The 27,429-nt window shown below is 49.9% G+C and overlaps 1 protein-coding gene, 1 long non-coding RNA gene and 1 pseudogene across 3 annotated transcripts; 2 read left to right on the top strand and 1 right to left on the bottom strand.

The window, feature by feature from the left end:
• Positions 1-885: 885 nt before the first annotated feature.
• LOC140905514 (uncharacterized) lies at positions 886-8,329 on the bottom strand. 2 transcript variants are annotated; one of them, XR_012156873.2, is made up of 3 exons: positions 8,096-8,329; positions 4,073-4,179; positions 886-3,931 (listed from the first exon to the last, which is right to left on the bottom strand). It is a non-coding gene; the product is annotated as an uncharacterized LOC140905514 (long non-coding RNA). The 2 variants fall into 2 exon arrangements; XR_013635239.1 differs by having other exon boundaries at positions 4,073-4,170.
• Positions 8,330-8,497: 168 nt separating this feature from the next.
• On the top strand, positions 8,498-11,919 carry LOC140905511 (interferon-induced protein with tetratricopeptide repeats 5). The gene is made up of 2 exons (XM_073328970.2): positions 8,498-8,739; positions 9,816-11,919. The coding sequence occupies exons 1-2, from the start codon at positions 8,735-8,737 to the stop codon at positions 11,251-11,253; spliced, it is 1,443 nt and encodes a 480-aa protein (XP_073185071.2). The 5' UTR covers positions 8,498-8,734; the 3' UTR covers positions 11,254-11,919.
• Positions 11,920-17,789: 5,870 nt separating this feature from the next.
• LOC144930560 (interferon-induced protein with tetratricopeptide repeats 5-like) lies at positions 17,790-19,592 on the top strand (annotated as a pseudogene).
• Positions 19,593-27,429: the final 7,837 nt, after the last annotated feature.

Genomic DNA, 27,429 nt, shown 5'->3' with positions numbered 1-27,429 from the left:
CATGCTGGCTGTCCCTGATCACTTTTCTCTCATGCAAGTGCTTCAGGATTGATTCCTTGAGGACCTGCTCCATGATTTTTCCAGGGACTGAGGTGAGGCTGACTGGCCTGTAGTTCCCAGGATCCTCCTTCTTCCCTTTTTTAAAGATTGGCACTACATTAGCCTTTTTCCAGTCATCCGGGACTTCCCCCGTTCGCCACGAGTTTTCAAAGATAATGGCCAATGGCTCTGCAATCACAGCCGCCAATTCCTTCAGCACTCTCGGATGCAACTCGTCCGGCCCCATGGACTTGTGCACGTCCAGCTTTTCTAAATAGTCCCTAACCACCTCTATCTCCACAGAGGGCTGGCCATCTCTTCCGCATTTTGTGATGCCCAGCGCAGCAGTCTGGGAGCTGACCTTGTTAGTGAAAACAGAGGCAAAAAAAGCATTGAGTACATTAGCTTTTTCCACATCCTCTGTCACTAGGTTGCCTCCCTCATTCAGTAAGGGGCCCACACTTTCCTTGGCTTTCTTCTTGTTGCCAACATACCTTCAGTGCCCTGCCTGGTTTGAGCCAGACATGCTTACCTGCTGCAAACACAGCCCCAGGTCTGAACCATGTCCCCCAACAGCTGCAGGCTTAACTGAAAACAGCTTAAGTAGTGTTCCTGTCTCTAACACTCAGATGCCCAGCTCCCAGTGGGGTCCAAACCCCAAATAAATCTGTTTTACCCTGTATAAAGCTTATACAGGATAAACTCATAGATTCTTCGCCCTCTATAACACTGTTAGAGAGATATGCACAGCTGTTTCTCCCCCTCCCCCCCAACCAGGTATTAATACATAATCTGGGTTAATTAATAAGTAAAAAGTGATTTCATTAAATACAAAAAGTAGGGTTTAAGAGTTTCCAAGTAGTAACAGACAGAACAAAGTGAATTACCAAGCAAAATAAAATAAAACACACAAGTCTAAACCTAATACAGTAAGAAAGTGATTACAGATGAAGCCACACCCTCAGAGATGTTCCAGTAAGCTTCTTTTGCAGACTAGGCTCCTTCTAGTCTGGGTCCAGCAATCACTCACACCTCTATGGTTACTGTCCTTTGTTCCAGTTTCTTTCAGGTATCCTTGGGTGTGGAGAGGCTATCTCTTGAGCCAGCTGAAGACAAAATGGAGAGGTCTCCTAGGGGTTTAAATAGACTCTCTTGTGGGCGGACACCCCTCCCTCTCCCTATGTAGAATACAGCTACAAACAGGAGTTTTAGGTCACATGGGCAAGTCACATGTCCATGCATGACTCAGAACTTACAGGTAGCAGCCATTGTTCACATGCTACCTTGAACGTCCTAAGGTAGACTTCTTATGTGGATTGGAGTCGTCCAAGATCCATTGTCTATTAATTGTTTCTTGATTGGACACTTAACTTGCAAATTCCTTTCTAAGGAAGCTGACCAAATGCCTTACTAAAGCTACTTAAAATCAAACAAGTACACAGCCAGTATTCATAACTTTGAGTACAAAAATGATACACGCATTCAGATATAGTCAGTAGATCATAACCTTTGCAGAGATATGTTACATAGCCTATCTAGCATAAAATATATTCCAGTTATGTCCTATTTACTTTCATAAGCATATTTCCATAAAGCATTATGGGGTGCAATGTCACAAGGGTCTTCCACTGTCACTCTGACACAGCATCCCTCATGGAACGATGGTGCCTGTCCCTGTCTGAGGCACATGGGCCTTCATCTCCAGCGTCCTCATCCTCGCAGCCTCATGCACAGGAACTGGGGTCTTCTCTCAGCAGTGTGCAATGAGGAGAGACATCACTATAAGGGCAGGAATGGCCCCACTCGCCCTTCCATTGCCCCAGTGATTGGTTTTGCCTTCTACATTTTAAGAACTGGAATGATAAAGACTGTCATACGAAAAATGGCTACGTTTGCAAGTATCGACCCTAACGAGGAGAGTCGCTCGCCTGCGCCTGAAGGGGGAGCTCAGCGCCTCGGATGCAAAAGAACTGGGCTCCTTGGGCATGATCAGACAAGGTCCCAGACTTTCCGATGCCTTTGCTGCATCAAGGGACAGTCCTCTCCCTCCCTGAGAGACCAGATCTCACTTCCCCAGCTGCAAACTCTCTTCTCCGAAGTGTGTCTGTTCTAGTTACACTCCTGCCCCTTCCCCTCAGTGGCTGCAGCCCACAACAAGAATAAACTCTCCTGAGCATGCAGTTCTGTGTGTGTCTCCTCTGTCCCAATCCTGGCCCTGCATAGAGGCATCCATCCAGCCCCCTCTGACTGTGTTCTGAACTGCCCAGATCTCAGTGGAGGAGAGGAAGGGGACCCTCAGAGGGAGGCAGGATGGGCCTGGCCTTTTGGATAAGGGACAGGACTTGGTCTCCCTCTAGATATCTGCAATAACCAGAGTTTCTTCTCTCTTCTGGCCCACCCATCTCCTCCTGGTCTCATCTCCACTCAGACACACAAAGCAGGGACGTTTCTAGCGGTTGTGTAAACATCAGGCCCCACCAGAGCTGGAAGCATTTGCCACAGTACTAAGCAGGCTGAGGTCCCTGAATACCACCCCTTGGACCTTTTTCCAACTGGTCAGTGTTGGACAGTGACTGGGTTATGTTACTATTCCTGGGGGAATTCTGCACCACTGTGTGTGCAGAAAACATGCCCCTGCCCCCCACACTAAGCCCTTCCACACTTGGATCCTGCTGGGCTGAGCCTGCCTGCCCACACCTGGTGTGCCCGGTGCAGAGGGGCAGGGCCCTGGGAGTTTCGGGGGAGGTCCAGCCCTTGCGCTGTATCAGGGTCCAGAGCAACCTCACTGCCGAGTCCTGTCCTGGGGGGTCGGGGGGTGCTGCAGCGTGATCTCCCACTTCCGTGCAGCCAGTGGCCTGTGCTCCCCACTGCCACACTGGAGCATCCACATTAACTTATTAACAAATAAAATTTGCAGAATTTTAAAATACTGTGCACAGAATTTTTATTTTTTTGGTGCAGAATTCCCTCAGGAGTAGTTAACACCTTTGGCCCATCTAAATTAATACAACAGGCCCTGACCTGAGTGGCACCTCTAGGCGTGGCCTACCACAATGTAACTTCAGCCTTCTGCATGGTGGAGTCAGCAGCACCCACACAGGTTCAATATCTAGGGGTTCCTCCTAACACTGCCACAAAGAACTGGCTCGAGCCCCCCCACCGCAGTAATCTGGGAAAACTTAACACCGCCCCGGGCGCCTCCAAGAGACAATACGTCCCCACTCACAGGCACTGACTCTGTGTTTTACAAAAGAGAACTGCTATTGAAAGGGAAAGGGAACCCAGCATTAGTTTGGGAAAACATCACAACCACATTCAAACACATGTGATCATAAGCCAAGCCAACCCCACAGCACACTTTTGTTAGGTGGGTTCATTTTCGTATGTTTTGTGACTACAGGAATCCATGTTGGTTTCAAAATGGAATTTTATGCCCACGTGAGCTATAGGTCCATTTTCCCGCTCTTTTATTTCTCCTGGAGTTGTAAACAATTTCCAGTCAGAATTGGTTTTCCTAAGGGGTTTCCCAGAAGGGGCTTCCCGCCTTTTCTAAGGGGTTTCCCGGGCAAGTGTATAAAAAGCTGCCCCGAACATGGCCTCAGGGCTGTCCAACTGAGTGGCAGCTAGGGACGGTCACGGGTCGTGGGTCTTACCTGCAGACATCTATCCATCCTAGGGATTTTCCTCCAACAGCTTCCTCACCTCTAAAGAGAAGAGAGGACAAGAAACAGCACTTACCTTTCTCATCGTCCATTGCTGTCCTCCTGAGCATACCATTTGTTCTGTTTTCCTGTGGCCCCGAAGGAACATCAAGGGACTCCTTGGAGCTCCTCTCCAAAGCCTTGCCGTTAGCCAGAGGATTGAGGTCCCAAGCACCTGCTGTCGCTTTGATCTGTGAAGATGGTTTTTATATCTGTATTGTAGGGTTGAGTTTGGGGGTAATCACTGTATTGTGCAATTTTGCTCTTTATTCCCCTTCTTATTTCTCCCACTCTTTGTTATAAACCCTTCAATACACTTTATTTGATTTTACCTTTACTGATTGACTCCTCATTATTTAGGGTGGGAGGGGTCCTCTTTGCAGGAGAAGGGATCCTTCCAGATGACAGACGCTGGACAGGGAGGCCGAACCTAGGGAGACTGAAAGCATAAGGATCTCTTTTCTTATCACACACACACACTCCTCCTTTGCCTTTCAGTCCTTTTCCCCTTTAACACAGGGCAGTGTCTTTTGCCTCAGTTTCCCAGCTGCTGGTGGGAAAGTCCGAGGAATGAATGTCCCATTAGCACATCGCTCCCCTCTCCCTCCACTGCACCCCACTCACAGTTGGCTGTCCTTGGTCAGCAAAGACCCAGAGCTCAGAGGGTCCTTCATGTGGGTTCGCCTCCCACCCCCACCCAGGACGTGCATCGAGCACAACGGACCCTGCTGCCACCCTTCCCTCTGCCACCATCGGTCACCCCGGCGCTGCTGCTGCTTCTCTGCCGCCACCCGCTGCTCTCTGCGATGCCACGTTCTCAGGTCCCACCACTGAACCCAGCGCTCGGTGGGTAGCGGGAAACCTCACTGCTCAGGCGCTCTCTTTCCCTGCACCACTGTCCTTCACCAGGTCGATGGCTCGGCAGCTAGAGCTCATCATCAGTGATTTCAGCCCTAGTGACCCCTTAACAGAACAGCTCTCAATTGCGTCAAGTAGCTCTGTCTTTACACCAGGCCTTCTCACAACAAAATTTGTGGTGGCCACCATGCATCCACCAACTCTTGCTGGTGGCTGCTCTGACAATTCTTCCCAAAAGACTTAATTAACTTTAGGAAAAACAAACAAATATGCACATGGACACGTCCATGCCATTGTAATTTATCTAAATGTAGGGTTTGTATTTTGCAGACTCAATAATAAAAATAATGTACAGGTGTCTCTATTGTTTACTAGACCCAAATGCAATAGAAACACAAATAAGGTGCTTTGAACGTTCTTATCTTTTTTGTTGTTTCTTTGGCTTTTTTGGTAAAAGGTGGATGTCTGTACGACAGTTTGACCCGGACGTTGCTCCTAGTCTTGTGCTCTGGGCAGGAGCGACTCACCGTGCCAGGGAGCTGCCAAACCCTGTAGTTACAGCAACTGTAGGAAGTTTATGTCCAACCTAAACCTCCCTGGCTGCAATTTAAGCCCATTGCTTCTTCTCCTGTCCTCAGAGGTTAAGAAAAACAATTTTTCTCCCTCCTCCTTGTAACAACCTTTTACGTACTCATGTAAATACAGAAGTCTTTTTCCCCCATCCCATCACTAGATGTTAGAGGAGAGCTCAGTCACTCCCTGCTCACATAGCCACTGGGAGCTGACAACAGGAAGGGGTTCGGAGGGTTAACAGCCCATGGGGAATGCGGCTCCCTCCCACCAGCTGGACACCCCACTTACTCAACTCTGCACAGAGACCAGGCATGAGGGGCAGACGCAGCCCGGCTTCTATGCCACCCAACCCCTGCAACCCTCTGCAGGGCCCCACAGAGCCAGGATCAGCCCCAGCACAGCAGTGGGGGGGGGGTGTGCGGGGGGGAATGTGTTCACAGGGGCATGCATGTGAGTCGTGCAAGTGTTCGCAGGAGGGGGGTGTGGGGAGGGGGATGTTCAGAGGGGAAGGTGGGTGACGTCTCTCCTGCTGCCCCCCCTCCCCGTCCTGGGCACCTGCCAGCTCTTTGTACAGAGATCAGGAAGCTGAAACGCAGAGAAATGAAACCTAAAGGGAGCGTGAGGAATCAGAAAGAGCTGGGCCGGAAACGCAGCAGGCTATGGTGAGGCCCCACCCCCTGCCAGCCTGCCTCACTCTGGGGAGAATGCATTCGGCTGGCAAGGCCTCGGGCTGCTCTGAGAGCCTCGGATGACCGGGGCTGGGGAGCACACGGGACATGATGGGATTTGTCCCTTTAAGGAGCATTTATGCATCTCCAGCAAGGAGCTCTCAGCTGGGAGCTGGTCAGGGCCCGTTAACCCTCGCAAGCCCAGGCCTCAGGCATCGACACCCCCCAACAAAGAGCAACCGCGGCTTTGCATCCCCTTTAAATAAATTGCTCTAGATGTGGCCCTAGGGTGCTGGCTGTTCCCCCCTCACCCCTCAATGATGGGACAGTCCCCCCTACCGATCGAGGGCAGAGAACCAGGCAAACAATTCCCTGAGTGTGTTGAAATCGGCTTTTTAAGTGTATTGTCTTTATGCTGCTGCTCCCCCTGCTTCCTTCTCCTAGGATCACAAACTCTTTATCGCTGTGTTGTCACTTTCACCCAAGTTGCCTTCCACCTTCAGATTCACAGCCAGCTCCTCCCTATTAGTGAGAAGGAAATGGCAACTAGCCACCGGCCTTCCCCCCTTTACATCCTCCACCTTCTGAAACAAAACAAAATGTATATTTAAAAAACCCTCTGGAAAGACGCTTCTCCCTCTGGGAGAGGAGAAACCAAACATGTGACAGGTGTGAGTCACAGTAATTAATGCACAGCTGGAAAGCGCTCAGACACTGCAATGAGGAGCAGAGCATAAGAACCGATGTAGGACGGAACAGAAGAGACCCCCACACTGTCCCCACAGCGCAGTGAACCAGGCAGGGGCCCCACGGAGATAGAACGCGATCGTCTCATTGAGGAGCGCACCAGCATGCGGCAGTACAAAGGGAAGAGATGAGGCTGCACAGGGAACCTGGGTAACGATGCAGCCTCTGGCAGGACACAACGGAGAGTATCAGTTCAGGACAAATTGCTTAGAGCAGGGCAGTTACAGCCCAAGGTTGGGTTTCCTTTACTATTAAGGCACACCGAACCAGCCAAACAGATCACTTCGGTCTCACCCCACTGGCTAACCATAAGTCACACAAGCAATTCCCTTCGACACTCCGGTTCCCCAGTATCACCACCAGGGCCACTCGTTATGGGGACGACTGGTTATGAAAACCAATACCCCAATAAAAAAAAACGGTTCTCCCAAACCTAAAGGACCAAGCCCCAGACCCAGGTCAATATACAAGTCAGATCTTACCCACAAATCACACTGTTGCCAATCCTTTAGAATCTAAAAGTTTACTCATTGAAAGAAAGAAATATAGATGAGAGCTAAAATTGCTTAAATGGAATCAATGACATACAGTGATGGCAAAGTTCTTGGTTCAGGCATGTCGTAGTGATGGAATAAACGGCAGGTTCAAATCAAGTCTCTGGAGAACATCCCCAGCTGGGATGGGTCATTCAGTCCTTTGTTCAGAACTTCAGTGTAGCAAAGTCTCTCCAAAGGTAAGAAACAGGATTGAAGATAAAATGGAGGGATTTCCAGGGCCTTTTATATCCTCTGCCATGTGGAAGGACACCCCTTTGTTCTTACTGTGGAAAATCACAGCAGCAAGATGGCGTCTGGAGTCACTTGGGCAAGTCACATGTCCCTGCATGACTCAATTCTTTTACAGGGAGAGCAGCCATTGCTCACATGCTACCTTGAACATTCCCAGGAAGACTTCTCATGTGAATTGGAGTCTCCCAAGGTCCACTGTCAGTTAAGCGTTTCTTGACTGGGCACTTATTGAGAATAGTCCCTTCTCAAGAAGCTGACCAAATGCTTCCCTGAGGCTACTTAGAATCAAGCACATTGAGATACAAGTACATAGCCAATGTTCATCGCTTCAATCACAACAACGATAGACCCATACAGACAGCATAATCCTACCCAGCCAACCCTAACCTCTCCATAGACACCTCACACCACAACCTCTGTACAATATTTGCTGCAACTATATAACAGTGGTTGCAACAATGATCTGTACGGTCACAGGTCATGTCAATAACGTCACAACCTGACTATTATTTCCTCACTTTAGAGGGTTTCATTTGTATGTGGGGGAGGCATTTTCAAAAGTGCCCAAGTGACTGAGGAGCAGGGATCACGCTGGCAGCCAATGGGGCCTGGGTGACTAAACCGGGCGGGGGGCCTTTGGAAAGTCGCACCCTGCGCGGATAAAGCTGGGGGAGGTTCAGGGAGAGGCGGAGACCTGGGGGAGCAGGTACAAAGCTCTCACCTTTGGCTAATTGCCCTGCCTCCGTCATCGCCCTCTGCTCCTCGCTGCTCCGTGCCCCAGGCAGGGCCCTGGAAGTGCGTGAGGGCGATACGAACACCCCCCGGTGGTGGGGAAGGGCTGGCTGGGGCCGGGACGGGGGCAACCGGTTCGGGGCAGGGGGCTGTGGAGCTGGTTGGGGGCTAGCAGGGAGCGCCCGCGGCGCGGTGATGGTGAGTGACCCCGTCCGTGCCCTGGGAAGCCCAGGCCAGGATTGTACGTGTGCAAGCGCGTGTGTGCACCCCCACCCACACACCCCCCATAACTAGTCCCATGTCACCCAGGGAGCTGCAGGTGGCGACTCAGGCTGAGGGGACGCTGAAGCTGACAAGTGGAAGGGAAAGTTAAGTTTCAGTTTCCTTTTCTCCTGCTCACTCCCGCTTTCCGGGGAAATGCAGCTCCCCAGCCAAACCAGTGAGATCCCCAGCTAGCAACCCGCCCTGCATAAGAAGGGCAGCATCGTCCGGGCGGCCACAGTCCAGCCTGCCCGGGCAGAACTCGGGTCTCTCCCAGAACCGGGCACGTCCACACCTTGGGAAGAAACCCGGGGCAGTGAAAGGAGCCGTCACCTCCCCTGGCCGGGCTGGGACTCAGCGGATCGCAATGAGGTAGGAGCATTGGGGTCGCTGGGCGGGGGGGACATTTCCAGCCAGGGCTAAAGTCAGGCAGCTTTCCACCCCCCTCTGCGCATTTCTGGGGCTGTAAATCTCCGGCTTTGAAAGCTCTGGGGCGGGGTCACTCTGGGGTAATTCTGCGTCCTGTTGACTCTCCAGGCTGGTGCCTCTCAGGGCTAGTGCAGGTCACTGTTGGCACCTCGCCCTGCGAGCTCCCCTCGCTCCACCTTCACGGAGAGCTCCCCCTCTGGCCAGCTGTCACTCCGGCTTCGCTCCGCATCAACGGAGGAGTCGGTAAGAGAGTGCCCCCCCAGCCCTGTCCCCCCCTCTCCGTTGTGTTTCAGAGTAGCAGCCGTCTTAGTCTGTATTCACAAAAAGAAAAGGAGGATTTGTGGCACCTTAGAGATGAACCAATTTATTTGAGCATAAGCTTTCCTGAGCTACAGCTCAGGAAACCTGGCTGCTGGGGGGGAGAGATTAACTCTGATCCCTGGGGAGCTGGAGCCAAGGGGCAGCCGGGGGGGTGGGATGGGACCAGCCCAGGAACTGCAGAGAGAAAAGGCAGCAGCAGCAGGAGCCCGGAGCTACAGCGCCGGGGAGGCTGCAGGGAGGGGAACCAGCTGCTTGCAAGGGGGGGCGGGGGGCTCTTGTGAACGCTCAGCCTGGAGCTGAGACCACGTCACCCCACTGCCCCCCCAGCACCACCCTGAGCGCAGGGACAGCTGGAGGGAGTGCGGGGGGGGCGGCTATGTGTCTAGCAAGGCAGAGGGGGAAGTCCTGTGAGTCTAACAAGGCGGGGGGGGGGGGATTGTTCTATTGTTCAGTGTGGTGCTTGTTCCAGGGTGACCATATTTCAGGTTCCCAAAAAGAGGACACTGCCGAGTGGGGAGGGGGAGGGAATGTGGGGGTGGGAGTACAATTGGTGGGTGCTGAAGGGGATACCTGCAGCAGGGGTACTCACTGGAGGTGGGGGGCAGTGTCGCTCCCTGTCATGGTGGTGGGGATGATTGTAGCATGTAGTGGAAATTCATTCAGCCCAGATGGAGTCTCATTTTCCCCTCTCTTTGCAGCACCCTGCGTCTGAAGGAGAAGCTGCAGGCCCTCCAGTGCCACTTCACCTGGAACTTTGAAATCAGAGACAAGGTAGATGCAGTTCACCTCCTCCAAACTCTGGCTCTCAGGATTGCCCACACTCACTACCAGAACCAGCCCACGCTCCTTGCCATGCAGGCTTATCTCTGCCACCTGCAAGGGCAATATGAAGACGCTCTGCAAAGCCTTAGAGAAGCCGAAGAGATTCTGCAAAGAGATCATCCAGATAACTTCCCCCGGCAGGTCCTGGTCATTTATGCAAACTACGCCTGGATCTATTATCACTTGGCCCACTATGATTTGGTTGAGTTTTATCTGGACAAGGTTAGAAAGATCTGCAGCTCCCTGAAGAGCCGCTCTCCACATGCAGCTCAGATCCCTGAGATACATGCACAGAAAGGCTGGTCTCTCCTGGCAGCAGGCTTCCGCAATGGCATTGAAGCCACAAAGTGTTTCCAAATGGCATTAAGAGAAGATGAAGCAAATGGGGAATTTCTTGCTGGGTTGGCAATTGCGGTCTTTGCATCATGGACTCACTCACACAAGCCTGTACATCGGGAAGCAGCCAAAAAGAAGTTGGTTGCCATTCTCCATGAACAGCAGCAAAACTATGAAGCTAAGGTGTATTTAGCCAAGATCCTTAAGAAGTGTGATAGACAGCAAGCCGAAGCCCTCTTAGAAGATGTTGTTCAGAATAGCCTGGACCCTGAGGTCCTGAGACATGCAGCCAAGTTCTTTCAACCAGAAATCATAGAAAAAGCAATCTCTGTTCTAGAGCAAGCAATCTCTCTGAACCCCAATTATCATCTCCTTCACTATGACCTTGGCGTCTGCTACAAGAAACAACTGGAGGAGGCCAAGTCAGGCAGAAGAGAAGAAATATTGGCAGCAGCTATTGAGGCCTTCAAAAAGGCTGTGCAGAAAGATCCAGCCTCTGTGTTTTCAAGGCTGGCTTTAGCTGAAATGTATGGAGAAAACACACCTCACTACCAAGAAGAGATTTATCTCAATCTCCTGAGTGAAATGCCCAGCCTCAGCAAGAAGTGTCAGCAGGCAGTCTACCTTCACTGGGGGGATTTCCTCTTCTATAAGCAGAAGTCAGTGTGGGAGGCAGCTAAGATGTACAAAGCAGGTTTCACCATTCCAGACAACAACCTGGAGAGGCAACAACTGAAAAGCAGGTTGGAAGAGGTGTCAGGAGAATTCCAGCAGAGCTCCCAGACCACAGAGGCTGAGGCCATACATTACTTCATTCAAGAGAATGAAAGTCCGTGGTACATGGGGAGATCCACTGGTGGCAACAACAGAGCAGGAGACTGGAGAAGGAGAGAAAATGTGGGATCCTTTCCTTTCCCTTCCGTGGACACACCATGTCACTTTCTTACCGTGGACACACCATGTCACTTTCTTAAGTGAGTCACTTTCCCCACCTGTGTAACAGTGATATTCATGTTGCAAATGATTCTGGGTTCCCTGAATTGTTCAGACCACAGCACATCCTGCTGCTGTTTCTTATCATTATTATTAGCTACCTTTCTTCTGATAGCACCTAGAAGCCCAGACATGGACCAGGACCCCGTTGCATCTGGCCCCAAAGAGTCTACCATCTGCAACAAGAGACAACAGGAGGGAACCAGCAGACAGACAGGGGAACACAAAGGGACAATACTGGTCAGCAAAATGACAGTGGTCTCAGCCCACCAGCTCCCCAGCCGTTGTCAAGTGTTTTGTAAGTATCACCGCAGAGGACAGTTTAGCTTCTGATACTGAGCAGCTGTTTCTACTCAGAGGGGACAGTGCGACCATCCTTGTCTCTAAGCAAACCTACCTTCCAGCTCTGCTGCCTTCTAACGTCCACGCAGCAAATAAGTGTGGAGTTTCTTCTAACAGCGTTGAGTTTTTGTATTTGCATGGCTCAGTGCCGGTAGTGTGCCCATATCATGAGTCCCATCTTTGCTTTCAGCACCTCTCACTGACAATGACTCACATTGACATGGCACCTTCATCCCCGGCTTGTCACTGATCTGCTATGGTTTTATTTCATTTACAATAAAAGTAACTGAGAAAACAGAAATCAGTCAATTACACCATCTTGGAACATTCCTTTCCGTGCCCTTAGATTGCATCGGGGTGAGCAGCACACACAGGACCCCACGGGCGCGTCGAACTCACAGTAAACCACCGTGACAGTCACTAATAGAGCAGGAGCCAAGGCTGGAGTTTCAGAAGCTCACTTGGTGGAAATGAGTGTCCAGATTTACCAAAGAGCTCAGCACACAGCAGCTCCCATTGTTCTCAGCTGGGGTCCAAGACCCCTGCAGTATTCTCAGGGGGGCGGGGGGCGGTGGAATCCTCTATTGTTCTCATTGGGGTGGGGTGAGGTGAGGAAGATTCTCCATGGTTTTCAGTAGACACTGCTAGCCCTTTTGAAAAGCAGCCATAGACACTTAGACAGCTAAGGGGGTACCTTTGAGGTCTGCTGGGCACTCAAGGGATTACCTTAAAGGACCCTAAACTCCCAGGTGGGTGAGATGGACAAAGGGGTGGGACAGGAGTAAAGGCTCCTTACCTGGCACGTTCAAAAGCCCTCCCCGGGGTCCTGTGTGCTCCAACCCCTCAGGCACAGCGACCCCATCAGGTGCAGGTGAACACGCTCACCCCAGCGCTGCCAACTGGCCAGGCGCATCCAAACACCACGGGCCCCTTTGCGCTGCGATGAAGGGATAAGCAGACAGCCAGGGCAGGCTGGGTGTGAGTGAGTGAGAGGGGGGTTGGAACTGGCAGGTTTGCCCTGTCGGGGGATGCTGGAGGGGACGGGGCGTAGATCCACGGGGAGCTTGGGGAAGGGGCAAAACACAGGAAAGCTCTTATCTGGTTGGGGGCTGCTTTGCACGCAGAGCAGGTGCCCTGCTTCCAGCCGCAATCCCTTTCTACAGCAAACCTGGGCAGTCAGCAGGTACCTGCCCCAGGGCTGTCCGGGGTTGTGGGCCCCTCCCAGAAGCTGTTTGTGGATGGATGTATCACCACTCAGAGCTGGAAAGGAGCCGCAGAGACCCAGCTACGGGGGTTCAGGCAGTTTTATGGGGACCAGCGCGGCCATTCTGTGGGCACAGTGGAGAGCTGAGATGGCGTGACGGGGTTGGTGCTACTCACCCCTCAGCAGCACCGTCTTCTGGCTCATCTGGGGAATTACCTCGGACGCCCCTTCCCGTGGTTACTCAGCCCGTCAACCCCCTTGGTCATGCCCTGGCCTCTCGCGCTGGGAGCAGCCGCGCTTCCCTCTCCCTGAGCCCCCCCGACCACCTCACGTTAACGTTCTGCCCCTGCCGGGTGTCATCGCAGGCTGCTCCAGACGGCCCCCACCGCCCCCAGGGGCTCTCCCTCATGTCTCACCCCAGCACTGACTGGGGGGGGAACCCGGCCCACCCTCTGTCCCGGATGCCAGTCCAAGGACCTCAACCCAGCAGCTGTGGGGTATTCCTCTCCCAGCCCTTCCTGCTCCTCCCCTGTGTAAACACCCCCAAGCCCAGGCTGCTCCGGCTCCAGCACCCCCCACCCCACCCCACCCCCGGGCTGCTCCGGCTCCAGCCCCTGCCCATGGTTGCTTTACACCAAAGATAACAAAATATTCAGGTTAGTCTCACTCACAAAGGACCACTCACTTACACCCAGCTCAATTTGCACCTTAGATCTCACACCAAAGACAACACTTGTAGACATTTCTCTAGTAAACTAGGATTTATTAACCAGGAAAAAGAAATAAGAGCATTATTTACAAAGTTAAAACAAGTAACCATACACACAAAAACGTGTTGCAGTCTTAGGATTCACATGGTGCCAGAGCTGATGAAATATGCCAGCTCGATGTGTCCATTAGGGCTAACCCAGGTTAGTCCTGCGGATCTCTTGCTTGTGTTTAGGAATCTTTGCCCCTGAGAATCTAAACAGGATAAAAGGACCATAATTCCTTCTGCTCCGAGATTTTTATCCCCATCTCCCTAGAGTCTGGACGAGTGCTTCTACATGCTTGATTTAGTTCTAAACGGGAGCACAGGGTCCAGCCCAAGAGGTGAATCTAGCTGAACCGCTTTGTAATAGCATCCATAAAATAATTCAATTGAACATATCTGGGGGGAGGGGACCACCAAAGAAGTCCAACACAGGAGCATTTAATTTCAGAAAGGGGAACTACACAAAAATGAGGAAGCTAGTTAAACAGAAATGAAATGTACAGTCCTAAAACCTATGCATGTAACCTATCATTTAAACCAGCTTCTGTACCAGATGACTGGAGGATAGCCAATGTGACACCAATTTCTAAAAAATCTCCAGAGGTGATCCTGGCAATTACAATCCAGTAAGCCTCACTTCACTACCAGGCAAAGTGATTGAAACTATAATGAGGAACAGAATTGTCAGACACAGATGAACACAATTTCATAGAATCATAGCACTGGAAGGGACCTCGAGAGGTCTTCTAGTTCAGTGCCCTGCACTCAAGGCAGGACTAAGTATTATCTAGACCATCACCGACAGGGGATTGTCTAACCTACTCTTTGACAGAGATTCCACAACCTCCCTGTGACGGGATGGGAGTCACCACTGTGGCGCCTCCTGCTGGCTGTGATGGGAATTAGCTCTACTCCCAGGGCCCCCTCCTCTGGTGGTGCCTTGTTGCCATCACTTTTGTTCCAGGACCCACGCCACTCCCAGAACCGTAGAGTCCTCTTCAGTGACACTGCTGTTAGGGGGCTTATTCCTTCACCCACTTACTTCCCTGGTCTTTCTCGCATGAACAGAGAGCAACAATACCCGAAGTCCAAAGGTGCAAACAATTCGATGTTTATTGGGGTGAACTTCCAGCAAGCATGATTCCAGTTTCCTTCCTTAGTATCCTCCTTCCCAGCTCTGACACCACAGAGCCTTACACCTGTGTCCCTGATCCCATTCCTACCCTTAGCCAAACATGATTCCATCTTCCTTACTCCCATTCCCTGTTCCCATCTCCCCCTTTAGCAAAACATGATTCCAATTTTCTTACCCCCATTCCCTGTTCCCATCTCACACACCCACATGCCCACCCCCACCCACACCCAGTCACTTCCTCATTGACTACAGATTATATAGTAAAACTTGAGTTCTGCTTAGCTATACCTTAACCAATCATTTTCCTGAAATTTAACTAACCAATCCTAACATATTGTAACATGATTATGTAACCAATTATATCCCACCACCTCAATTAGTTTACACCCAGCAAAATTAATTATACAGCAGACAGGAACAATCACAGAACCAGACAGAGATTATACAGACAAACAACAGCAAAGTGGGAACTATAATGACAAAACAATGCAGAAGTGAGGATTTCACATCCCAGCTATTGATAAGTGAGTTCTTGCCAGACAGGATGCTATCAAACTAAGTTTCCTTTTACATTTTCTAGGCACTTCCCTTTCTCTGGAGGTGATAGGAATACAATCCTGTCCTGATAGTGCCTAACAGCCCAATAGCACCTTATTTCAATGTGACTAGTTTGGAATGTGAGGATGTGACCGTTCGCTTCCCAGCTTATGGCTGCCTCTGCTGCTTAGCCAAAGGCCTGAGCCTAAGCACAGGGCCACAAACTGTCACAGTAAGAGAAGGCCCTTACACTGGCAGACAGTGGTTTTGATTCTTTCTTTTATACCTCTATCTCTAGCCAAGTGATAAGAATACACCTAAATTCTTAGAGTATAGGCCTTTACAGACAGGCCTGAATATCTATATCCTAACAACTGCCCTCTGGCCGTGCCACACTCTGTATTCTCCCCCCTCCAGGGGACCCACAGTCTCTGTTCAAAAAGAAAAGGAGGACTTGTGGCACCTTAGAGACTAACCAATTTATTAGAGCATAAGCTTTCGTGAGCTACAGCTCACTTCCTCAGTTCCTCAGTTCCTCACTTCCTCTGTTCAGCCACTCCTCCAGTGGCAACTTCAGTCCATTGTCCCAGGGCCACTTCCCATGTAGCTGCAGCACCCTTTCTGCCCATACCTCAGGTCCTCAGCCTGCAGGTTGTAGCAACCAGCCCAGAGCTCTCCCTAGCTCCCCCAGCCCTTGCTTGCAGCACTGCTCTATCCCAGGTGCTGGCACTCCTTCTTCCTGCTCAGAGCCTGGTCTTCTCCCCACAAACTCCATTCGGCTACTGAACTCTGCTACGCCGTGCAGCCCTTCTTATATGCGCCTGCCAGGTCATGATTGCCTGCTTCTCTCAGCCCCTTTCTAATTGGCTGCCTACAGCTCACTCTCCGTAGGGCTGCTTTTAACCCCATTTCTGCCAGTGGCAGGCAGCCACGCCATCACACTCCCTAGGCACTTTATTCCAGTGCATAACCACCCTGACAGTCAGGAAGTTTTTCCTAATGTCCAACCTAAAACACCCTTGCTGCAATTTAAGTCCATTGATTCTTACCCTATCCTCAGAGGTTAACAAGAATAATTTTTCTCCCTCCTCCTTGTAACAATCTTTATAACCGTTTTCAAGTATATAAATGACCCCTCCCAGTCTTCTCTTCTCCAGCCTAAACCCAGATTTTTCAATCTTTCCTCATAAGTCATCTTTTATAGACCTTGAATCATTTTTGTTGCTCTCCTCTGGACTTTCTCCAGTTTGTCCACATCTTTCCTGAAATGTGGTGCCCAGAGCTGGACGCAATGCTCCAGCTGAAGCTGTATCAGCGTGGAATAGAGCAGAAAAATTACTTCTTGTGTCTTGCTTACGACGCTCCTGCTAATACATCCTATTTGTTGGGGAAGAGTCAACATGGGTTTTGTCAAGGGAAATCATGCCTCACCAACCTATTACAATTCTCGGAGGAGGTCAACAAATATATGGACAAGGCTGATCCAGGGGAAGTAGTGTACTTGCACTTTCAGAAAGCCTTTGACAAGGTCCCTCAACACAGGCTCATAAGCAAAGTAAGCTGTTATGAGATAAGAAGGAAGGTCCTCTCATGGATCAATAACCGATTAAAAGACAGGAAACAAAGGGTAGGAATAAATGGTCAGTTTTTAGAATGGAGAGAGGTGAGTAGTGGTGTTCCCCAAGGGTCAGTACTGGGACCAGGACTGTTCAATATTTTCATAAATAATCTGGAAAAGGGGGTAAACAGTGATGTGGCAAAATTTGCAGATGATACAAAATTGCATCCACAGAGTCCATAAGAACGGCCACAGTGGGTCAGACCAAAGGTCAATCTAGCCCATTGTCCTGTCTTCCAACATTGGCCAATGGCAGGTGCCCCAGAGGGAATGAACAGAACAGGGAATCCTCAGGTGATCCATCCCCTGTCACCCATTTCCAGCTTCCGGCAAACAGAGGCCAGGGACACCATCCCTACCCATCCTGGCTAATAGTCATTGATGGACCTGTCCTCCATGAACGTCTCTAGTTCTTTTTTGGCCTTCACAACAAAGAGTTCCACAGGTTGACTGTGCATCGTGGGAAGAAATACTTCCATTTCTTTGTTTGAAACCTGCTGCCTATTCATTTCATTTGGTGACCGATAGTTCTTGGGTTATGAGGAATAAATAACACTTCCTTATTTACTTTCTCCACACCAGTCATCATTGCATAGACCTCACTCATATCCCCCCTTAGTCGTCTCTTTTCCAAGATGAGCAGTCCCAGTCTTATTAATCTCTCCTAACATGAAAGCCGTTCCATGCCCCTAATCATTTTTGTTGTCCTTTTCTAAACCTTTTCCAATTCCAATTTATCTGTTTCGAGATGGGGCAACCACATCTGCATGCAGGATGCACAGCAGGGGGAGGGGTGTAACAGGCCTCGATTGTCTCAATTAAATGTCCGGAGACAGAATATTTACCTTCTGCCGACCCTCAGAATCTCCCCATTACATTTCTCTCCTGCCTTCTGACTAGAGTGGGCCCCGTTCCCACTGATACTAAGGTTATGGCTACAGTGCAGTCGCAGGTGTGTCTAGCTCAGGTAGGCATCCCCGTGCGAGCTTTAATCTAACTAGTGGGACTAAAACGAGCAGTGAAGCCGCAGTGGCACAGACCCGGATGTGGGCTAGAAACACAAGTACGTACCTGGGGGGCCAGACGGGCTTGCAGGTCCTGCACCGCCAAGCGTCACTGCTGTTTTTAGCTGTGATATCTAGGTTACGCTAGTGCCGGAAGGGCAGCCCATGCTACGGTCCCACCTCTCACTCCAGGGTAGGCACACCCTGCGGCCATTTCACAGCACCCTGGCCGTGCGAAGGGGCCTTTCCATTTACACTCGCTTTACGCTGCCAGCATGCTGGGAACTAGCCTTTGTGTAAATGAGAGTCAGGCCCTTCCTGTCTCCTTGGATAAATGGCCCCCATTGAAGTCAGTGCGAGACTCTCTCTCCACACACACATATACGTATCCCAGGACATAAATGACCCCAGTGGGCAGCCAGATGATTTCCAATGTTTGAGGGGGTTTAAGCGCACCCTGAAGATTCAATTTTCTAGATGTCAGCTCCTTAAAAGTTACATTTCTATTTAGGTTAACCCCCATACCTTACATTATTGGTCCATACTGCATTTGCAACCTTAGCTCCAGATTCACCAAGTTCTTACATGGGAAATCCCTTTGTTTTGTGGGCTCTGTTTTGTGACATCATGATGTACATTTTGGCTTGGAATAACACGCATCAAATATTCCAGTTAATAGCTAGCTTCAGCCCTAAAGGTGAACTGCACAACAAAATAGTCACTTCTAAATACTCTCACTTAGCAGCTCTGGTGCTGGAGGAGCATTCAAACAGGGAAACACATTTTGAACAAATGTTTTGTACATTGTTATTTCCCCCCTGAGAAATTCTCCTGACATTACAAAGAGGGGAGCTTTCTGTGACATAACAAATACCACGGGCTGCATCTATTGCAATGAGTCATGGGGTTTTGCAGTGTTGCTTTCTAGGACACAAGAAGTACTAAGAGGATTTCACAAAGGTTAGATTCAACCCATTCATACTGGTCCCATGCATGGGAGAGTGAGGACGTCAGACACTGAAATCCAGGCTTAGTTCTTTGTTGCCGCTTAGCAATTTGCTTTTAACCAGAAAGAAACCCTGTCACTCTGTAATCACTGCCCCATGATTGTAGCATGTAGTGGAAATTCATTCAGCCCAAATGGAGTCTCATTTTTCCCTTTCAACTAGAATTTCAAGTTCTTTCAACTAGAATTTGTAGGGAAAAAAATTTCTATTCTAGAGCGAGCAATCTCTCTGAACCCCAATTATCATCTCCTTCACTATGACCTTGGTTATTGCTACAAGATACAGTTGTGGAGGGCCAAATCCAGCAGAAGAGAAGAAATATTGGCAGCAGCTATTGAGGCCTTCAAAAAGGCTGTGCAGAAAGATCCAGCCTCTGTGTTTTCAAGGCTGGCTTTAGCTGACATGTATGGAGAAAACACACCTCACTACCGAGAAGAGATTTATCTCAATCTCCTGAGTGAAATGCCCAGCCTCAGCAAGAGGTGTTAGCGGGCAGTCTGCCGTCACTGGGGAAATTTCCTCTTGTACCAGCAGAAGTCAGTGTGGGAGGCAGCTGAGATGTATAAAGCAGGTTTCGCCATTCCAGACAACTACCCGGAGAGGCAACTACTGAAAAGGAAGTTGGAAAAGGTGGCAGAAATATTCCAGCAGAACTCCCAAACCACTGAGGCTGAGACCATACGTGACTTCATTCACGATACTGAAAGTCGTTCTCTTGAATAAAGGAGGAAGTCCACTCATGGCAACAATAGAGCAGGAGACTGGAGATGTGGAGAACATGGGGGATCCTTTCCCTTCCCTGGGCACCCCAAGACCTCCTTCTGAAGTGAGTCACTTTCCCCACCTGTGTAACAATGACATTCGTGTTGCAAATGATTCAGACCATGGCACATGCTGCTGCTGCTGCTGCTAATTATTATTAGCTACCTGTCTTGTGGTCACACCTAGGAGCCCAGACATGGACCAGGACCCCATTGTGTCTGGCCCCAAAGAGTCTACAGTCTGCAACAAGAGACAACAGGAGGGAACCAGCAGACGGACAGGGGAGCACAGGGAGACAATACTGGTCAGCGAAATGGACAGTGGCCTCAGCCCACCAGCTATCCAGCCATTGTCAAGTGTTTTGTAAGTATCACCGCAGAGGAGAGTTTAGCTTCTGATACTGAGCAGCTGTTTCTCCTCAGAGGGGACGGTGTGACCATCCTTGTCTCTACGCAAACCTACCCTCCAGCTCTGCGGCCTTCCAACATCCACGCAGAAAATAGGTGTGGAGATTCTTCTAACAGCGTTGAGTTTTTGCATTTGCATAGATGAGTGCCTGTAATGGGAATAATTATATAGACACATCTTTGCTTTCCACATCTCACCCTGACCATGACTCACATTTACATGGCACCAGTTTCCCCAGCTTGTTGTGGATCTGATTTATTGTAAATGAAGTAAAAACATAAGTTACAGAGAAAACAGAAATAAATCAGTCTCTTCCTTTGTGTTGGAACATTGCTTCTCCTGTCTCTAGACTGCATCAGGGTGAGCAGCACACACAGGACCCCACGGGCACGTCGAGCTCACAGTAAAGCACCGTGACAGTCACTAACAGAACACGAACTGTCCCACATTGAGGTGTCATTACAGGAGGTTTTGCAACAAATTGATAAACTAAACAGTAATAAGTCACCAGGACGAGATGGCATCACCCAAGAGTTCTGAAGGAACTCAAATGTGACATTGCAGAACTACTAACTGTCGTCTGTAACCAATCATTTAAATCGGCTTCTTCACCAAATGACTGGAAGACAGCTAATGTGAGGCCATTTTTTTTAAAAGGCTCCAGAAGTGACTCTGGCAATTACAGGCCAGTAAACCTGACTTCAGTACTGTTACAAATTACACCTGGTAGGACACACACACAAATGCTACGAATTACACCTGGTAGGACACGCACACAAATGCTGCAAATTATACCTGATAGGACACGCACAGTTCGAATCTAGGCTGAGGCACATAAACAAAGTCCACAACTGCAGAGTTCCCAAAAGACACTAAGTTTATTACGCTCGAGCGTGGTGCCCCCCGCTAGCCAGGAGGGGACCCTGAGTACAGATTATACAAAGGTTATATACTTTTTAGCAAAGCATGTTGCCTTCGTGCATCGGAAACCTTAGCCAATAAACAAACCCTTGTCTTATCTACCACCTATCCCTGCTTGGTGCATTCCTCGTGCTATACCAGTATGTTAATTACACAGCATGGTCCTAAAGCCATGCATCAGTAACCTTTTTTATCAGGATGGGAGGCCTCACATCAAGTCCAAGAGACAGAGAGTTAGAGACTGACAAAAACCAGATACTGGGAGTCAAGGCAGGCTGGAGACAAGGAGGAGGATTTTCACGGGGATTCAGTATCTAACGATCACTCCTCCTGGTGTATGATGTGCTGGCATTTAAACAATGGTGGGCCCCAAACCAAAATGGAGTCACATGTGCTAACTTTTCCTTAACAGTACCAGGAAAACTGGTTGAAACTAACTATAGGAAAGAACAGAATTATCAGCCACATTGATGAACAGGATTTGCTGGGAAAGTGTCAACATGTATTTAGATTTTCAGAAAGCCTTTGGCAAGGTCCCTCACCAAAGGCTCTTAAGCAAAGTAAGCGGTCATGGGATAAGAAGGAAGGTCTTCTCGCAAAGAGATCTCACAAAACTGGGTGAGTGGGCAACAAAATGGCAGATGAAATTCAATGTTGATAAATGAAAAGTAATGCACATTGGAAAACATAATCCCAACTATACATAGAAAATGATGGGGTCTAAATTAGCTGTTACCACTCAAGAAAGATCTTGGAGTCATTGTGGAGAGTTCTCTGAAAACATCCACACAATGTGCAGCGACAGTCAAAAAACCAAACAGAATGTTGGGAATCATTAGGAGAAGGATAGATAAGAAGACACAAAATATCTTATTGCCTCTCTTTAAATCCATGGTACGCCCACCTCTTGAATACTGCATGCAGATGTGGTTCCCCCATCTCAAAAAAGATATATTGGAATTGGAAAAGTTTCAGAAAAGGGCAACAAAAATGACTAGGGGTATGGAACGGTTTCCATATGGGGAGGGATTAATAAGACTGGGATTTTTCAGCTTGGGGGTCACCAAATGAAATGAATAGGCAGCAGGTTTAAAACAAACAAAAGGAAATATTTCTTCACCCAACACACAGTCAACCTGTGGAACTCTTTGTTGTGAAGGCCAAGACTATAACAGGGTTCAATAAAGAACTAGATCAGTTCCTGGAGGATAGGACCATCAATGGCTATTAGCCAGGATGGGCAGGGATGGTGTCCCTAGCCCCTGTTTGCCAGAAACTGGGAATGGGCGACAGGGGATGGATCACTTGATGATTCCCTGTTCTGCTCATTCCCTCTCAAGCACCTGGCAGTGGCCGCTGTGCGAAGACAGGAGACTGGGCTAGATGGACCATTGGTCTGACTCAGTATGGCCGTTCTTATGTACTTAAGAGCCAAGGCTGAAGTTTCACAAGTGCCAGAGCGGTGTCAGTGAGAAGTAAATGAGAATCAGGCCTTGTGACACTTTACTACGTTTTCCGTCTGTTGCTAAGGGCTTGTCTACACACAAACACGGAGCTGCTTTCGCTCCATTGGTACAGCCCTCCAGGGTGGCTGCCACTGTTAGGCCACTTGTCCCCGCCATGGTTGAGGTCACCTGTGCTAGACGCTTAGCAGGCTGCTGGGATTGGCTCCCAGAACTGGATGGGTGTATTTCTGATATCCCTCGGCAGAGGTGCCGACTTCCTGAGTTCCCCAGGGGGCGGGCTCAACCCCTTCCCCGCCCCAGGCCCCACGCCCACTCCAGCCCTTCCCCAAGCCCCCACTCCTACCCCACCTCTTCCTGCCTCCGCTCCTCCCCCTCGCCCCAGCACCTCCTGCATGAGGTTACTATTAGATCAGCGTCTCCAGGTCCTGTCCCCCTGAGCTGGTCTCTTCCCACCCACTGCCCCACGGCCCTTTGCCCTACTCAGGCAGTGGGAGAGAGTCGGGGCTTCTCTATTGGGTTTAGGTGTTTCTATGGTGCCTTATCATCGAGATCTCTTCTTTCAGGGACCCAAAGGCTTTTCTCCCCTGTCTCTGCAGTACAGACGCTGGAGGTGGACAGATCGCTCCCTGTATCACTACAAAGCTTGGAACACCGGGGAACCAAACAATGATCATGGTGTCGAGTACTGTACTGAGCTGCTGAATTACAGGGGTAAGCAGATGGTTCAAACACACATGCACCAACAAAGCAGCCAAGACAGGACCCTAGCCACACCCTCCAGCTCTCTCTGTGGAGATGGCCCCCTGTCCTGTCAGCCTGCCTGTCTCCCTCAGCTCACACTGCCACTCCCTCTCCTCTCAACTCACCTGGTAACTCCTCCCCCACGCATCCCAGTTTGAGGTTCAGCTCCAGTCAAAGGCAGGCCATACAGTACATTTGGCCCCAGACAATCAGTTAAACGGAAAGACCCAAGCAGAGCTATTGTCCACTAGATGATGTGCAGGCAGGGTATGGGTTCTTCAGTTGGTGCCTTTGGCACCCTGATTCTGGAGGCAGCCGGGGGGCTATTTTGGCCCCGGGGCAATTTAGAGCAGCCTCAGGACTGCTTTGACAGCGGCAGTAACAACCTGGACGGCCAGAGCACAGGAGCTTCCGCCACATCCCAGCCTGTCCCCTATGCTGGGGAGGCCAGGGTTGGGCAAAGGCAGATGTCTCTCTTCTGGGTTCCCCTATGCAAGAGGAATCCCCAGCTGGCCATTTAAGCCAGCTTTCTGCTGTCCATGTTGCTGGAGTGGCGTGAGGGGTGGAGCGGGGCTGTAGGTCTCATCCCATTCACTGACAATAGGACAGAGAGCTGGGTGAACAGGGAAAGCTCACTCGCTAATTCATGAATTAGCCCCATTCTTCATGGGGCTCTGCTAGTCACACAGATTCGCCCAGCCTCAGATGCTCACGAGTCTGAGTGTTCTATTCCCAGCCCTGCCACTGATCTCCTGGGTGACCTTGGGCAAGTCACTTCCCCACTGTGGGCCTCACTTTCCCCTCCCACCTCTTGTCTCCTTAGACTGTGCACTCTCCGGAGCAGGGATTGTCTGTTAGTATGTGCATGCATAGCACCTAGCACCAAGAGGCCCCGTCGTGCTCTCATCAGACATATTCCAACACAATAGAAGAGGGTTGTGACGGGTTGAATCACAGAAAACCCCTTGGGGCTGCCAACTGATGTGCCAAGACTACTTCTGCCCCTGTTTTCCCTGGCAGCTTGGGACTTCAGTGCCCTGCCTGGTTTGAGCCAGACATGCTTACCTGCTGCAAACACAGGCCCAGGTCTGAACCATGTCCCCCAACAGCTGCAGGCTTAACTGAAAACAGCTTAAGAAGTGTTCCTGTCTCTAACACTCAGATGCCCAGCTCCCAATGGGGTCCAAACCCCAAATAAATCTGTTTTACCTTGTATAAAGCTTATACAGGATAAACTCATAGATTCTTCGCCCTCTATAACACTGTTAGAGAGATATGCACAGCTGTTTCTCCCCCTCACCCCCCCCAACCAAGTATTAATACATAATCTGGGTTAATTAATCAGTAAAAAGTGATTTCATTAAATACAAAAAGTAGGGTTTAAGTGGTTCCAAGTAGTAACAGACAGAACAAAGTGAATTACCAAGCAAAATAAAATAAAGCACACAAGTCTAAACCTAATACAGTAAGAAAGTGATTACAGAGGAAACCTCACGCTCAGAGATGTTTCAGTAAGCTTCTTTTGCAGACTAGGCTCCTTCTAGTCTGGGTCCAGCAATCACTCACACCCCTATGGTTACGGTCCTTTGTTCCAGTTTCTTTCAGGTATCCCTTGGGGTGGAGAGGCTATCTCTTGAGCCAGCTGACGACAAAATGGAGAGGTCTCCTAGGGGTTTAAATAGACTCTTGTGGGCGGACACCCCTCCCTCTCTCTATGTAGAATACAGCTACAAACAGGAGTTTTAGGTCACATGGGCAAGTCACATGTCCATGCATGACTCAGAACTTACAGGTAGCAGCTATTGTTCACATGCTACCTTGAACGTCCTCAGGTAGACTTCTTATGTGGATTGGAGTCTTCCAAGATCCATTGTCTGTTAAGTGTTTCTTGATTGGGCACTTAACTTGCAAATTCCTTTCTAACGAAGCTGACCAAATGCCTTACTAAAGCTACTTAAAATCAAACAAGTACACAGCCAATATTCATAACTTTGAGTACAAAAATGATACATGCATACAGATATATTCAGTAGACCATAACCTTTGCAGAGATATGTTACCTAAAATATATTCCAGTTATGTCCTATTTACTTTCATAAGCAGATTTCCATAAAGCATTATGGGGTGCAATGTCACAAGGGTCTTCCACTATCACTCTTACACAGCATCTCTCATGGAATGATGGAGCCTGTCCCTGTCTGAGACACATGGGCCTTCATCTCCAGCCTCCTCATCCTTGCAGCCTCATGCACAGGAGCTGGGGTCTTCTCTCAGCAGTGTGCAATGAGGAGAGACATCACTATAAGGGCAGGAATGGCCCCACTCGCCCTTCCATTGCCCCAGTGATTGGTTTTGCCTTCTACATTTTAAGAACTGGAATGATAAAGACTGTCATACGAAAAATGGCTACGTTTGCAAGTATCGACCCTAACGAGGAGAGTCGCTCGCCTGCGCCTGAAGGGGGAGCTCAGCGCCTCGGATGCAAAAGAACTGGGCTCCTTGGGCATGATCAGACAAGGTCCCAGACTTTCCGATGCCTTTGCTGCATCAAGGGACAGTCCTCTCCCTCCCTGAGAGACCAGATCTCACTTCCCCAGCTGCAAACTCTCTTCTCCGAAGTGTGTCTGTTCTAGTTACACTCCTGCCCCTTCCCCTCAGTGGCTGCAGCCCACAACAAGAATAAACTCTCCTGAGCATGCAGTTCTGTGTGTGTCTCCTCTGTCCCAATCCTGGCCCTGCATAGAGGCATCCATCCAGCCCCCTCTGACTGTGTTCTGAACTGCCCAGATCTCAGTGGAGGAGAGGAAGGGGACCCTCAGAGGGAGGCAGGATGGGCCTGGCCTTTTGGATAAGGGACAGGACTTGGTCTCCCTCTAGATATCTGCAATAACCAGAGTTTCTTCTCTCTTCTGACCCACCCATCTCCTCCTGATCTCATCTCCACTCAGACACACAAAGCAGGGACGTTTCTAGCGGTTGTGTAAACATCAGGCCCCACCAGAGCTGGAAGCATTTGCCACAGTACTAAGCAGGCTGAGGTCCCTGAATACCACCCCTTGGACCTTTTTCCAACTGGTCAGTGTTGGACAGTGACTGGGTTATGTTACTATTCCTGGGGGAATTCTGCACCACTGTGTGTGCAGAAAACATGCCCCTGCCCCCCACACTAAGCCCTTCCACACTTGGATCCTGCTGGGCTGAGCCTGCCTGCCCACACCTGGTGTGCCCGGTGCAGAGGGGCAGGGCCCTGGGAGTTTCGGGGGAGGTCCAGCCCTTGCGCTGTATCAGGGTCCAGAGCAACCTCACTGCCGAGTCCTGTCCTGGGGGGTCGGGGGGTGCTGCAGCGTGATCTCCCACTTCCGTGCAGCCAGTGGCCTGTGCTCCCCACTGCCACACTGGAGTATCCACATTTACTTATTAACAAATAAAATTTGCAGAATTTTAAAATACTGTGCACAGAATTTTTATTTTTTTGGTGCAGAATTCCCTCAGGAGTAGTTAACACCTTTGGCCCATCTAAATTAATACAACAGGCCCTGACCTGAGTGGCACCTCTAGGCGTGGCCTACCACAATGTAACTTCACCCTTCTGCATGGTGGAGTCAGCAGCACCCACACAGGTTCAATATCTAGGGGTTCCTCCTAACACTGCCACAAAGAACTGGCTCGAGCCCCCCCACCGCAGTAATCTGGGAAAACTTAACACCGCCCCGGGCGCCTCCAAGAGACAATACGTCCCCACTCACAGGCACTGACTCTGTGTTTTACAAAAGAGAACTGCTATTGAAAGGGAAAGGGAACCCAGCATTAGTTTGGGAAAACATCACAACCACATTCAAACACATGTGATCATAAGCCAAGCCAACCCCACAGCACACTTTTGTTAGGTGGGTTCATTTTCGTATGTTTTGTGACTACAGGAATCCATGTTGGTTTCAAAATGGAATTTTATGCCCACGTGAGCTATAGGTCCATTTTCCCGCTCTTTTATTTCTCCTGGAGTTGTAAACAACTTCCAGTCAGAACTGGTTTTCCTAAGGGGTTTCCCAGAAGGGGCTTCCCGCCTTTTCTGAGGGGTTTCCCGGGCAAGTGTATAAAAAGCTGCCCCGAACATGGCCTCAGGGCTGTCCAACTGAGTGGCAGCTAGGGACGGTCATGGGTCGTGGGTCTTACCTGCAGACATCTATCCATCCTAGGGATTTTCCTCCAACAGCTTCCTCACCTCTAAAGAGAAGAGAGGACAAGAAACAGCACTTACCTTT

Source organism: Lepidochelys kempii, chromosome 1 (assembly GCF_965140285.1).
Source record: "Lepidochelys kempii isolate rLepKem1 chromosome 1, rLepKem1.hap1, whole genome shotgun sequence".
In the NCBI taxonomy this organism is placed as follows: domain Eukaryota; kingdom Metazoa; phylum Chordata; order Testudines; family Cheloniidae; genus Lepidochelys; species Lepidochelys kempii.
The sequence above is the reverse complement of the archived record's forward strand: the minus strand, read 5'-3'. Positions and strand labels throughout refer to the sequence as shown.